At 43.3% G+C, this 15,725-nt stretch overlaps 1 protein-coding gene across 2 annotated transcripts in view; it reads left to right on the top strand.

Annotated features, from left to right (window-relative positions):
* LOC149137958 (protein mono-ADP-ribosyltransferase PARP14-like) overlaps window positions 1-15,725 on the top strand; it is a 405,174-nt gene that overhangs the window by 156,278 nt on the left and 233,171 nt on the right. For both annotated transcript variants that reach the window (XM_089340089.1, XM_089340037.1), the window contains exons 4-6: window positions 3,186-3,413; window positions 4,027-4,254; window positions 11,162-11,216. In XM_089340089.1, coding sequence (XP_089196215.1) covers window positions 3,186-3,413; window positions 4,027-4,254; window positions 11,162-11,216 — 511 coding nt within the window. The remainder of the gene's footprint in view (window positions 1-3,185; window positions 3,414-4,026; window positions 4,255-11,161; window positions 11,217-15,725) is intronic.

Below are 15,725 nucleotides of genomic sequence, written 5' to 3'. Positions count from 1 at the left end.
CTGGAGGCTTCCATGGCATACATGGAGGCTATGGCTTCGGTTCCCGCAACGAGGAGGGAACCAGACTGCTGGAGTTCTGTGATGCAACCAATCTTATGGTCTGCAATACCAACTTCAGGAAACCTGCCAGTCACCTAGTCACCTACCGCTCCGGCAGACACTCTAGCCAAATCGACTACATCCTCGCCAGAAATAGGGAAAGAGGGCGGCTTATAAATGCCAAAACCTACCCTGGCGAAGAATGTACCCCACAACATAGATTAGTAGTTAGCGACTTTGGGATCAAGGCAAAATGGGTTCCCAGAATTAGACAGGCTTGGAGGAGAAGGGTGTGGAAGCTTAAAGACCCTGCAAACGGACAGAGACTTAGAGACAAGTTACTTGAAGCATTTAACGAAATAGAAGGGGATATAGCATCATACAACGTGGAAGACAATTGGAGATTTCTGCCGGACAACCTGTTGAAAGCCACCGACCAGATTTGTGGGTGGTGTAAGGTCCCCTCCCGACCCAGAGTAACGTGGTGGTGGAACAAGGAGGTAGACAGGGCTATTAGACAAAAGAAACAGGCTTGGAAGGACTGGAAGAACGGTGGTAGCAGGGAATTGTACCAATGTGCCAGAAGGGAGGCTAGGCGACAGGTTTATTTAGCCAGAGGGGAAGCAGATAAGGAAAGATTTGCCAATGTTCTGCGCCGTGAGGACCAAAGACTCGAGGTATTTCGTGTTGCAAGACAGTGTAGGAGAGAGAATAGTGATGTTGTAGGAGAGAAATGTGTTCGCATGGATGATGGTACGCTTGCATTAAATGAGGATGCAAAGAAAGAGGTCTGGAGATGCCACTACGATAGATTGCTTAATAAAGAGAATGAATGGGAGAAAGAGAGCCTGCCGTATGTCGACCCAATAGAGGGACCAGCTATCCGAGTTGATAGTACCAGGGTAGATAAGGCAATTAAGAGTATGAAGACCGGGAAAGCCCCCGGCCCATCAGGAATCACTGCAGAGATGCTCAAAATATCTGGCAGTGTTGGCTATAGCCTAGTCACCCGTATTACGAACCAGGTGATACACGAAGGAGTCATACCCAATGACTGGTGTAGCAGCATCATAGTCAACTGCTACAAAGGTAAAGGTGACGCTTTAGATACAAATAATTACAGAGGCATCAAGCTGTTAGATCAGGTTATGAAAGTTACAGAGAGGGTCATAGCCCAACTAATTAGGGAGCGAATCAATTTAGATGAGATGCAGTTTGGGTTCGTGCCAGGTAAAAGCACTACTGATGCCTTATTTCTAGTGAGACAGTTGCAGGAGAAATACCTAGCTAAGGATAAACCTCTGTACCTGGCTTTTGTTGACATGGAGAAAGCCTTTGACAGGGTCCCCCGATTCCTTATCTGGTGGTCAATGAGGAAACTTGGGATAGAAGAATGGTTAGTGAGAGCTGTGCGAGCCATGTACAGAGATGCTGCCAGTAAGGTGAGGGTTGGAAATGAGTACAGCAATGAATTCCGGGTAGAGGTAGGGGTCCACCAAGGTTCCGTCCTCAGCCCCCTCTTATTTACCATAGTCCTCCAGGCAATCACAGAGGAGTTCAAGACAGGTTGACCCTGGGAGCTCCTCTATGCTGATGACCTTGCCCTAATTGCGGAGTCACTATCAGAACTAGAGGAGAAGTTTCAGGTGTGGAAGCAAGGTCTAGAATTGAAGGGCCTTAGAGTCAACCTAGCTAAAACCAAAATCCTAATAAGTAGGAAGGTAGATAAAACACAAACCCCTTCAGGTAGATGGCCCTGCTCAGTATGTAGAAAAGGAGTAGGTAGTAACTCTATAAGATGTACCCGGTGCAAGCTATGGACACATAAGAGGTGCAGCAACATCAAAGGCCGGTTAACTAGCAAGTTAGTTTTTGTTTGTGGCAGATGTTCAGGTGCAATAAAGACTGCAAACAAACAGGAAACAACTTCTATCTCATTCCAGGGTGAAAAACTAGAGGTAGTCGATAGCTTCCGCTATCTGGGCGACCAAGTTAGTAGTGGGGGTGGGTGCGCTGAAAGTGTAGCTGCTAGAATAAGAATAGCCTGGGCAAAGTTTAGAGAGCTCTTACCCCTGCTGGCGACAAAGGGACTCTCACTCAGAGTAAAAGGCAGACTGTATGACGCATGCGTACGAACAACCATGCTACATGGCAGTGAAACATGGGCTGTAACTGCTGAGGACATACGTAAGCTCGCAAGGAATGAAGCCAGTATGCTCCGTTGGATGTGTAATGTCAATGTGAATACCCGTCAGAGTGTAAGTATCTTGAGAGAAAAGCTGAACATTAGAAGCATCAGTTGTGGCGTGCAAGAGAGACGATTGCGCTGGTATGGACATGTGGTGAGAATGGAGGAGGATAGCTGCGTGAAAAAGTGCCACACCCTAACAGTTGAGGGAACCCGTGGAAGAGGTCGGCCCAGGAAGACCTGGGCTGAGGTGGTGAGGCAAGACCTTCGTACATTGGGCCTCACCGAGGCGATGACTACTGACCGAGACCTTTGGAAATGTGCTGTGCGTGAGAAGACCCGGCAAGCCAAGTAAGATCGTTGCCAGTGCCCCTGGACTGGTTCTTGTGCGGGTGGCACATGAGATGCACCATTTTGAGCGTGGCTGTTGCCAGTACCGCCTGACTGGCTCCTGTGGGATTTTCGAGCGAGATCGTTGCCAGTGCCCCTGGACTGGCTTGTGCGGGTGGCACATAAAAGACACCATTTCGAGCGTGGCCGTTTTCGTGCGGGTGACACGTAAAAGCACCCACTACACTCTCTGAGTGGTTGGCGTTAGGAAGGGCATCCAGCTGTAGAAACTCTGCCAAATCAGACTGGAGCCTGGTGTTGCCATCCGGTTTCACCAGTCCTCAGTCAAATCGTCCAACCCATGCTAGCATGGAAAGCGGACGTTAAACGATGATGATGATGATGATGAATCATTACAGTTAATTAAAACATTTTCTCAATCAAACTCAGAGATTCTATTTCCTTTACATCTGATATCTTGAGTATATCCTTTGTTAACTTTAACAACCTCAAACTTCCTACAGCCATTCTGTAGAGCCTTTCTTAATAACAATATCAACTGCAACAATGTATCCATCTTCTCTCCATGGAATGTTCCTTACTTGTTTACCATAAATTACTTTTGCAGCTTGATGTCATCGTTAACAGCACCAATAAAAACCTCCAGCTTAATGATGGTTCTATCTCCAAATATATTCTCCTTGCTGCTGGTCCTAAGATACAAGATGAATGTAACCAGAAATATCCTCAAGGTATTTCTACATCTGAAATAGCCATCACTAAAGGATATAACCTCAACTGTAAGAATGTATTTCATCTGGTTTTACCCCCCTGGGATGAAGATTCCTCTGATTTAGTAAGTATCAATCATATGATATTGATTTATTGAACGGTTAATAATTGAAGAGAACCTTATGCATGTTGTGTGAGAATCCTAAAGCAAATGACAGCATCCTGTTTAATATTTGTTATTCCAAGTTATCATTGGAAGGAAGCAGAAGATATCGATGAACAGAAAATCTTTTATATATAAATAGAATGAAAAAAGCCTCAAGGCCTAACAACAGTTCTATGACTGATAAAGAAGACTATATTAAAACATATTTCTGTGTTTTACTGTCTGTATTGGTGTGTTTTCTCTCTCATGGCACTGGCACTAGAGAGGTTGCCATGTCCTCCCCAACACTAAAGACTCCTCTTGGGTCTGCATTGTCTCTCTTCATTCACCAACCATTCTACACGGAGGATTGAGTCTGTTTTATTGTAGCAGCATCATGAGTGAGGTTGCCTTGTCCCTTGCAGGACTAAAGAGTGATAGGAATAACAGATGTGTTTAGAAGTGGTAGGAGTGAGAGGAGTTGTGAGAAGAGAATATATTTATTACAACTTAATGATTTCTACCTGTTAGAAGAATTTGAAAATAATCTAATAAAATGTTCATTATCAATTACTAAACAATTATTTTTTAGATTCTGGCAAACTTGACTCAAATAATAACCAATTGTTTGGAAACTGCTGAGAGAATTGGAGTAAAAAGCCTTGCATTTCCGATATTAGGAGCTGGAAAATTGAGGTACCCCATTGAAAAACTACCTGGAATTATGTATGAAGCAGTGAAAAACTACTCAAATGTAAATTCAAGCCAAATCAAAGTTGTAAACTTTGTTGTTTATCCTCAAGACACAGAAATAGCAAAGGTTGGTTGATGTATTTGTTGTTTTTTGTTTTATGTTCATCATCATTTAATGTCTGCTTTCCATACTGGCATGGGTTGGACGGTTTGATTGAAGGCTCGCAAGCCAGAAGGCTGCACCAGGCTTCAATCCAATCTGGCAAAGTTTCTACAGATGGATGCCCTTCCTAATGCCAACCACTATGAGAGTGTAGTGGGTGCTTTTTACATGCCACCGGTACAGGAACCAGTCAGGTGGCACTGGCAACGATTATGCTTGAATGGTGCTTTTAACATACCACTGGCATGGGTGCCAATCAGGAAGTACTGTTATTAGACATGACAACAACTTCACTTGCATCAACAGGTCTTCACAAGTGCAGTTTATTGCCCAATGATTGAAGGGTACTCTTAAATGGGTTGGTTATACACTGCTGGCATAGGTCACGGTTACTGTCTCAATTGGTTTGCCAGGTCTTCTCAAGCACAGCATATCTCCAAAGGTCTCGGTCACTTATCATCGGTCACTTATCGGTATGACCCAATGTTTGAAGGTCATATTTAATTACCTCATCCCAGGTCTTCCCTCTAATGTCAGGTTCCCTCTACTGCTAGGGTATGACACTTTTTCACACAGCTGTCCTCATTTAAATGCAACGCATAACCATACCAGTGCAGTCATCTCTCTTGCACACCACATTTGATGCTTGCTTCTTAAGTTCAACTTTTCTCTCAGGGTGCTTACACTCTGTTGTGTGTGCACACTGACATTACACATCCACTGGAGCATACTGGCTTCATTCCTTGTGAGCCTACGCATGTCCTCAGCAGTCACAGCCCATGTTTCACTGCCATGCAGCATGGCTGTTCATACACAAGCATTATACAGTCTATCTTTTACTCTGAGTGAGAGGCCTTTCTTTACCAGCAGAGGTAAGAGTTCTCTGAACTTACCTCAGGCTATTCTTATTCTAGCAGTTACACTTTCAGAGCATCCACACCAGCTACTGATTTGGTCACCTAGGTAACAGAAGCTATCAACTACTTATAGTCTTTTTCCCCCTGGAATGTGACAGAAGCTGTTTTCTGTGCATTTTCAGTGTTTATTGCCACACAAACAAAACTATCTTCCCAGTTCACCTTCCTTTGATATTGCTGCACCTCTTATGTGTCCATAGCTTACACTGGGTACATCTTATGGAGTTTCTACCTACGCCTTTTCTACAGATCGAGCAGGGCCATCTACCTGAAGGGGTTTGTGTTTTATCTACCTTCCTACTTATTAGGACTTTGGTTTTAGCTAGGTTGTCTCTAAGGCCGTTCGATTCTAGTCCTTGCTTCCACACCTGAAACTTCTCCTCTAGTTCTGATAGTGATTCAGTAATTAGGGCAAGTTCATCAGCATAGAGGAGCTCCCAGGGTCACCCTGTCTTGAATTCCTCTGTTATTGCCTGGAGGACTGTGATGAATAAGAGGGGGCTGAGCACTGATCCTTGGTGGACCCCTACCCCTACTTGGAATTCTTCACTGTACTCGTTACCTTACTGACAGCATCCTTGCACATGGCTTGTAAATCTCTCACTAACCATTCATCTATCCCTAGTTTCCACGGCGTGTGAGAGAAAACCATGATGTCATAGGAGAGAAATATGTTTGCATGGATGATGGTGCCCTTGCATTTCATGATTCTGCAAAGAAAGAGGCTTGGGGATGCTTTTATGAAAGACTGTCGAATGTGGAGAATGAATGGGAGGAGGAGAATCTTCCAAAGATTGACCCAACTGAGGGACCCTGTAGATAAAGCAATTAAGGGTATGAAGACTGAGATAGGGCAATTAAGGATATGAAGACAGCCCATCAGCAATCACTGCAGAGATACTTAAAATATCGGGTGGTGTGGGTTATGGTCTTGTCACCCGCATCGTAAATTAGGTAGTTCATGAAAGAGTCTTACCCAATGACTGGTGTAGCAGCACCATAGTCAACTCTCACAAAGTTAAAGGTGATGCTTCAGATAGAAATAACTACAGGGGTATCAAACTGCTGGATCAGGTAATGAAAGTTACAGAGTCATAGCCCAACTAATTAGGGACAGAGTTAGCCAAGATGAGATGCAGTTTGGTTTTATGCCAGGCAGAAGCACCACTGAAGCTTATCTTTCTGGTAAGAAATACCAAGCCAAAGATAAACTTCTGTACTTGGCTTTCGTTGACATGAAGAAAGCCTTTGACAGGGTCCCCTGATCCCTTCTCTGACGGTCAATGTGGACTGTGGGGATAGACAAGTGGCTGGTAAGAGCTGTACAAACCCTGCACAGGGATGCTGTCAGTAAGGGGAGGGTTGGCAACGAGTATAGTGAAGAATTCTGGTTAGAATAAGGGGGTCATCAGGGATCAGTCATCAGCCCCTCTTGTTCATTATAGTCCTCCAGGCAATAACAGAGGAATTCAAGACAGGTTGCCCCTGGGAGCTCCTCTATGCTGATGACCTTGCTCTAATAGCTGAGTCACTGCCAGAACTGGAGATGAAGTTTAGTTGTGTGGAAGCAAGGTCTAGAATCGAAGGGCCTTAGGGTTAACCTAGCAAAAACCAAAGTCTTAGTAAGTAGGAAGGCTGACAAATCACAGACCCCTTCAGGTAGATGGCCCTGCTCTCTCTGTAGAAAAGGCATGCATAGAAGCTCCTTACAATGTACCCTGTGTAAACTATGGACATGTAAAAGGTTTAGCAATATCAAAGAAGGTTAACCGGGAAGACACTTTTTGTGTATGTCAGATTCACAGGAACAATAAACACTGAAGATGTACAGAAAACAGATTCTATCACCTGCCATGGGGAAAATCTAGACGTAGTTGTTAGCTTCTGCTACCTAGGTTACCAAGTTTCTAGTGGGGCTGGTTGCTCTGAGAATATAGTGGCTAGAATAAGAATAGCCTGGGCAAAGTTCAGGGAGCTCCTACTTCTGCTGGCAACTAAGGGCCTCTCGCTCAGGATGAAAGGTAGACTGTATGATGCATGTGTACAAACTGCCATGCTACACGGCAGTGAAACATGGGCTATGAATGCTGAGGACATGCGAACGCTTGAACGAAATGAAGCCAGTATGTTCTGATGGATGTGTAATGTCAGTGTTCATACATTACAGAGTGTAAGCACCCTGAGTGAAAAGTTGGGTATAAGAAGCATCAGATGTGATGTGCAAGAGAGGCGACTGCGCTAGTATGGTCATGTGTTACGTATGGATGTGCCACTCCCTAACTGTAGAAGGAACCTGTGGAAGAGGTAGACCCAGGGAGACATGGTATGAGGTGGTGAAGCATGAACTTCGAACATTGGGCCTCACTGAGGCAATGACAAGTGACTGAGACCTTTGGAGATATGCTGTGATTGACCCAGCAACTAAAGTGAAATCACAGCCATGGCCAATGCTAGTGTTGCATGTCCAGCCCATTTAAGAGTATCTCTGATGTGTCAGGCACTATGACATGCTTGAGAAGATCTGTTGAGTTAAGTAAAACCAAAATCATAGCTGTGGCCAGTGCCCCCTGACTGGCTTCCATTCTGGTAGCACATAAAATGCATCATCCCAATGTGGCTGATACCAGTACCCACTGACTGGTCCCCATAACTTAGCTGTCTGGTAAAAGACACGACAAACAAGCACCAGGCTTAAAAGATCAATTAGTTCAAGTAAAAATTCTTCAAGGTATTGCTCCAGCAGGGCCGTAGTCTAATGACTGAAACAAGTAAAAGATAAAAGAATTGAACTATATTACTGAAATGATTCAATGAAGGAATCCAAGGTGGACAGTGTCTGTGAGTGTCAAGTGTAGTTGTGCATTGGAGAGAGCTTAAGATAGAAACAGTAATAGATAGATGGATGGATGGATGGACGGACAGACGGACGGACGGACGGACAGAAAGATGATAGATAGATAGATCGATAGATAGATAGATAGACAGATAGAGAGATAGGTAGGTAGGTAGGTAGGTAGGTAGGTAGGTAGGTAAATAGAAAGATGGATAGGTAGGTAGGTAAAGTGAGTGAGAGAAAGAGAGAGACAAAGACAGACAGTGTGGGAGAGAGAGAGAGTGAGAGGAGTAACTTATTACAACATTGGAAGAAAAACTGCAAATCTTCAGTCTTTCTCTCCCTCTTTCTCTCCTCCCTCACTCTCTATATTTATAATGATGATGATGATGATGATGATGATGATGATATTTCGGTAACAGAATGCATCCTCTTTCTCACCATCATCTCTACCACCTGCTCACCTGTGTGGGATAGAATTTGTTGAGGTGAATTTTCTAGAGGTTGACGCCTTTCCTGTCACAAACCTTCACCTCTTTCCAAGGGAGGTAACTATTTCCACATTTTTCAGAACATCACAAAATATTAGAAACAAAAGACACCACTTGCATAACAGGGACACTTGATTACAGCTATCATATAATGTCAAGGCAAGGAGAGACACACACATATGTATGACAGGCTTCCCTTCTTTTCTGTCCACCAGACCCACTGTTTGGCCTAAAGCTGTAGTTAAAGAGACTTGCTCAAGGTGCCATACATTGAGACTGAACCTAAATCAAGGCAATTAAAAGTAATAGCAACAGAAACGGTATTAATAACAAGAGGCAATCTTTATATCCAACTAAATGTGAATGTTGTGTTAGAACACCAAATACTGTATTATTTACCATGAGAGGACCACTCATATGGATGCACGATGCATAAAAGCACTCATATTTATATTGTTGGTAGACAACAATCATCTGCTGTTGCAACCAGAACTGCCAGATCATGTATTTTCGCCCTGCCTGGGTTCATCAGTGACAGACACCTGGTAGCAGTATAACAGCCAAATCTCCCTGTCAACGATATATAGACACTGATGTCACAAATAGCCTGAAGGCTTATTAACAATAATTAATAGCAACAGGAGCAGTGTTAATACCAAAAGGCATTCTTTATGTCCATTGGCTGTAATGAAGAAAAAGGGGGAAATTCCTGTCCACTGTCGAACTGTTTGTGAAGTTCTTTCTTTTTGAATCTTTTCTCTTTTCCTTTGTCATCTCTCTTATGAATGACCATGATCCTAATTGTTGGACCTCCTTCTCCTTCTGGCTTGCAATATGAAAATAATTACCTTGTTCTCTGCTTTTGTTCCTCAAATATTCTTGGGTATACAAGATGCAACAAAGAACCTCAACTTCAACATTCTTCATACACATTTCAACAGCAAACACAAGATTCAGCAGTTTTAATCAGAATGGTAAGTGGAGGGAAAAACCTGTAGCACTTCAGCTACATGAAGACACCATTGCCACATGTTTAACTTCACTAACACCACCTCAGGGGCCATGTAAGGTGTGGGAGGTTTTTCTGATGTACTCACTACAATATCATGTCCCCAGGAAGACAGGAAGGCCATGGATGGAATATCTTTGATCTGAGTAAATTTCCTCATTTCCTTATTACTAATTAGAAATAAATCATTAAAACATTTCAAATATTTTGTTTGTTTTTGTTAAATTCAATCTCTTCTCTTTGCAAAAATCATCATCATCATCATTGTCGTTTAACGTCTGCTTTCCATGCTGGCATGGGTTGGACAGTTTGACTGAGGACTGGCAAACCAGAAGGCTGCACCAGGCCCCAATCTGATCTGGCAAGATTTCTACAGCTGGATACCCTGCCTAATGCCAACCATTCTGAGAGTGTAGTGGGTGCTTTTTACATGCCACTGCACAAGGGCCAGTTTGGTGATACTGGCATCAGCCATGCTTGAATGGTGCTTTTTATGTGCCACCGACAGGGAAGTCAATCAGGCAGAACTGACAACGACCAGGCTTGAGTGGTGCTTTTTATGTGCCACCGGCATGGGACTAGCCAGGCGGCACAGGCAAAGATCCTATTAGAATGGTATTTTTTATGCATCACCGGCATGGGACCAGTCAGGCGGCACTGGCCCTGACTACGCTCAAATGGAGCTATTTACAATCCACCAGCACAGGTGCCAATCAGGTGTTACTCTCATTGGCCACCACAACAATTTCACTTGCCTCAACAGGTCTTTGTAAGTGCAGTTTATTTCCCAATGATTGAAGGGTACTCTTAAATGGGTTGGTTATACTACACTGGCACAGGCCACAGTTATGGTCTCACATGGCTTGCCAGGTCTTCTCAAGCACAGCATATCTCCAAAGGTTTCAGTCGCTCATCATTACCTCTCTGAGGCCCAATACTCGAAGGTCATGCTTCACCACCACATCCCAGGTTTTCCTGGGTTTAAGTCTTCAACAGGTTCCTTCAACTGTTAGGGTGTGGCACTTTTTCACACAGCTGTCCTCATCCATTCACAACACATGACCATACCAGTGCAGTTGTCTCCCTTGCACACCACATCTGATGCTTCTTATGTCCAACATTTCTCTCAAGGTTCTTACACTCTGTCATCTATGCACACTGACATTACACATCCATCGGAGCATACTAGCTTCATTCCTTGCAAGTTTATGCATGTCCTCAGCAGTCATGGCCCATGTTTCGCTGCCATGTAGCATGGCTGTTTACTCATGTGTCATACCGTCTACCCTTTACTCTGAGCGAGAGGCCCTTTGTTACCAGCAGAGATAAGAGCTTGCCCAAGCTATTCCTATTCTAGCAGCTATGCTCTCAGGGCATCCATCCTCACTACTAACTTGGTCACCTAGTTAACAGAAGCTATCAACTACTGATAGTTTACACCCTTGGCATGTGACGGAAGCTGTTTTCTGCACATTTTCAGTGTTTAATGCATTTGTCACACACAAAAACTATCCTCCCAGTTAACCTGCCTTTGATTTTGTTTTTTTTTCTTTTTTTCTCTTTATAAAATGAAAAAAAAATAAAACATAAAAATGATTCTGATTGTTATTTTTTTTCACAGCTATTTGATGAATATCTCCTAAATAAACAGGAAAATGAAAGATTTCATTCAAAAGGTAAACAATTTGTTCATTAATATTGAATATTATTGTGCTTTGTGATGTCTCTGTTAAACACCTCTGATTATTATCAATATTATTATTATTGCTATTATTATTATTATTATTATTATCATTATTATACGTTAGCTAACGTCATCTCGGCCTACGCACCTCTGCCGGGGCTACCGGATGGGCAGAAAGACCAATTCTATGACACCCTCCTGCAAACTATCTCATTGACGAACGACCGGGACCTTCTCTTTGTGGCTGGTGATTTCAATGGTCATGTTGGACAACATGCAGGGGGCTTCCATGGCATACATGGAGGTTATGGCTTCGGTTCCCGCAATGAGGAGGGAACCAGGCTGCTGGAGTTCTGTGATGCAACCAATCTTATGGTTTGCAATACCAACTTCAGGAAACCTGCCTGTTACCTAGTCACCTACTGTTCCAGCAGACATTCTAGCCAAATCGACTACATCCTTGCCAGAAAAAAGGGAAAGAGGGCAGCCTATAAATGCCAAAACCTTCCCTGGTGAAGAATGTACACCACAACACAGATTAGTAGTTAGCGACTTCAGGATCAAGGCAAAATGGATGCCCAGAAGTAGACCAGCTTGGACGAGAAGGGTTGGAAGCTTAAAGATCCTGCGAATGGACAGAGATTTAGAAATGCCTTACTTGAAGCATTTGATGAAATAGAAGGGGATATAGCATCATACAATGTGGAAGACAACTGGTTGTTTCTATGGGCCACCGACCAGATCTGTGGCTGGTGTAAAGTCCCCTCCCGACCCAGAGTAACGTGGTGGTGGAACAATGTGGTTGACAGGGCTATCAGACAAAAGAAACAGGCTTGGAAGGACTGGAAGAACGGTGGTAGCAGGGAATTGTATCAGACTGCCAGAAGGGAAACTAAGCGACAGGTTTACTTAGCCAGAGGAGAAGCAGATAAGAAAATAAATTGCCAATGTTCTGTGCTGTGAGGACCAAAGACTTGAAGTGTTTTGTGTTGCAAGACAGTGTGTGAGAGAGAATCGTGATGTCGTGGGAGAGAAATGTGTCTGCATGGATGATGGTTCATTTGCACTAAACGAGGCTGTAAAGAAAGAGGTTTGGAGACGCCACTACGAAAGGTTGCTCAATAAAGAGAATGAATGGGAGAAAGAGGGTCTGCCAAATGTCGACCCAACAGAGGGACCAGCTATCCGAGTTGACAGTATCTTAGTAGATAAAGCAATTAAGACTATGAAGACAGGAAAGGCCCCCCGGCCCATCAGGAATCACTGCAGAGATGCTCAAAATATCTGGCAGTGTTGGCTATAGTCTAATCACCCATATAGTCAATTAGGTAATACATGGAGTCATGCCCAATGACTGGTGTAGCAGCACCATAGTCAACTGCTACAAAGGTAAAGGTGACGCTTTAGATACAAATAATTACAGAGGTATCAAGCTTTTAGATCAGGTAATGAAAGTCACGGAGAGAGTCATAGCCCAACTAATTAGGGAGAGAGTCAGTTTAGATGAGATGCAGTTTGGGTTCATGACTGGGAAAAGCACCACTGATACTATATTTCTGGTAAGACAGCTGCAGGAGAAATACCTAACCAAAGATAAACCTCTGTACCTGGCTTTCGCTGACATGGAGAAACCCTCTGACAGGGTCCCCCGATCCCTTATCTGGTGGTCAATGAGGAAACTTGGGATAGTTAAATGGTTAGTGAGAGCAGTGCGAGCCATGTAGAGGGATGCTGTCAGTAAGGTGAGGGTTGGCAATGAGTACAGTGAAGAATTCCGGGTGGAGGTAGGGTTCCACCAAGGTTCAGTCCTCAGCCCCATCCTATTTATCATAGTCCTCCAGGCAATAACACAGGAATTCAAGACAGGATGCCCCTGGGAGCTCCTCTATGCTGATGAGCTTGCACTAATTGCTGAGTCACTATCAGATCTAGAGGAGAAGTTTCAGATGTGGAAGCAAGGACTAGAATCGAAGGGCCTTAGAGTCAACCTAGCTAAAACCAAAGTCCTAATAAGTAGGAAGGTAGAAAAAACACAAACCCCTTCAAGTAGATGGCCCTGCTCGATCAGTAGAAAAGGCATAGGTAGAAACTCTATAAGATGTACCCAGTGTAAGCTATGGACACATAAGAGGTGCAGCAATATCAAAGGCAGGTTAACTTGGAAGTTTGTTTTTGTATGTGGCAGATGTTCAGGTGCAATAAACACTGAAAATGTGCCACATACAACTTCTGCCACATTCCAGAGAGAAAAACTAGATGTAGTTGATAGCTTCCGCTATCTGGGTGACCAAGTTAGTAGTGGGGGTGGGTGCACTGAAAGTGTAGCTGCTAGAATAAGAATAGCCTGGGCAAAGTTCAGAGAGCTTTTACCTCTGCTGGTGACAAAGGGCCTCTCACTCAAAATAAAAGGCAGACTGTATGACGCGTGTGTACGAACAGCCATGCTACATGGCAGTGAAACATGGGCCGTGACTGCTGAGGACATGCGTAAGCTTGAAAGGAATGAAGCCAGTATGCTCTGATGGATGTGTAATGTCAGTGTGCATACTCGACAGAGTGTAAGTATCTTGAGAGAAAAGTTGAACCTAAGAAGCATCAGTTGTGGTGTGCAAGAGAGACGATTGCACTGGTATGGACATGTGGCGAGAATGGATGAGGATAGCTGTGTGAAAAAGTGCCACACCCTAGCAGTGGAGGGAACCCGTGGAAGAGGTAGGCCCAGGAAGACCTGGGATGAAGTGGTGAAGCATGACCTCCGAACATTAGGCCTCACCGAGGCAATGACTAGTGACCGAGACCTTTGGAAATATGCTGTATGAGAAGACTTGGCAAGTTCTTTTACATTTTTGATTTTGTGGTCATTGTGGTGGTGAACTTTGGGGGTTTAATTTGGGACAAATCTTGTCTAAGTGACCTTCCAGGCTCGTATTCGGGGAAGATATTCTGCCATTTGAAAATTTTTCGTCGTCAGGCTGACAGATTCCTGACAGGCGTGCTTCCATTATAACCATTGGACAAGTGATTTGGTGTACTGTTTGAGACTTTCTTTTCTTTTTAAGTAAAGTTAAATTATAATTAAATTTTAATTTTTTTTTTAATTTAAAAAATTTATTTTATTTTTTTAATGTTTTTTTTAACCACTAATCTTCATACAGGGGCCGCGTTTATCATCATTAGCAGCAGCAGCAGCAACATCTCTAGCAGCAGCAGCAGCGGCAGTGGTAATAGTAGTAGTAGTGGCAACAGCAACATCAGCAGCAGTAGTGGCAGTGGTAGCAGTAGCAGCAGCTGTAGTAGTAGTAGTAGCAGCAGTGGTAGTAGCAGCAGTAGCAGCAGCAGCAGCAGTAGTAGTAGCAGCAGCAGTGATAGCAGCAGTAGTAGTAGTGGTAGCAGCAGTAGTATTAGTAGCAGTAATAGCAGTAGCAGTAGTAGTAGTATTAGTAGTAGTAAGTACTGCTCATGTATTTTTTCTTTTTTGAGTGGGATGGGATCGGTCAAAAAGAGTTCAAATGTCCACTACTACTAGCAGCGAACAACAGCAACAGTGACCTTGCCCTTAAGAAAAATCAAGGAAGGGCCGACTTACTCTGTTCTGTATTATTTGTGAATAGAGAAGTTGTGTTCGACCAGAGAGAATCTATTATTATCATTCCACGTGCATTTCTGTTATTGCACATTTCGGCTAGTCAGGGAGAAAATAAAGGTAATATTGTAGAAATTAAAGTTGACTTTTCAAGAGATGTTCTTTTGTGTGTCCAGTTAGAGAAAACAGTTGTGTTTTTGCAATAAAAAAAAGATGCTTACATTTCTGAATACTCGGGGAGAAAGGAAAGAAAAGAGAAGAGTCAAATTTTCACAGAAAGTTTTAAGATTCCCCAAAGATGGTCTTTTGTATGTCCACACAGAGAAAACTAATGTTTTTAGAATAAAAAAATATGGCTGTTTACTTTTTCGGATACTCAAGGAGAGACGAAAGGATGAGTATTCACAACAGTTGTGGATATCAAAGTTTGTGTGTTTGAAAAGTGTAGACATGTAAATTTCTTAACTTATTTTGAGGGGAATTTTAAATACTCACAGGATATTGTAGATATTCCAGTCTTTGAGAGTTACTCTTTTTTTTTTTGTTCGCCATTGTCCTGCTGGGTCATATTAGTGTTTCTATGGCTTTCGGCTACTGAATGGTCAGAGCAGCGAGGAACATGTCCAGCTGCTGTCAAGGCTGGCGCTCTTCTTCTTCTTCTTCTTCTTCTTCTTCTTCCTCTTCTTCTTCTTCTTCTTCTTCTCCTCCTCCTCCTCCTCCTTCTTCTTCTATGAAAACTCACAGCTTATTTTACTGGGTACGATGGAAAGTGTTAGCTGTCCACAGCCAGTGACACTTGTTTTATTGGTCATGCTTCAAGAACCCTGCCAAGAATTCTTCCAGTTCCAAGCAATGCTGATTCTTGTAGGTGTTCTACCTTCACACTTGCTCCAATCTCTTTCAGCCATGTTGGTAGCT

Source organism: Octopus bimaculoides, chromosome 1 (assembly GCF_046866305.1).
Source record: "Octopus bimaculoides isolate indiv1 chromosome 1, ASM4686630v1, whole genome shotgun sequence".
NCBI lineage: Eukaryota > Metazoa > Mollusca > Cephalopoda > Octopoda > Octopodidae > Octopus > Octopus bimaculoides.
The sequence above is the reverse complement of the archived record's forward strand: the minus strand, read 5'-3'. Positions and strand labels throughout refer to the sequence as shown.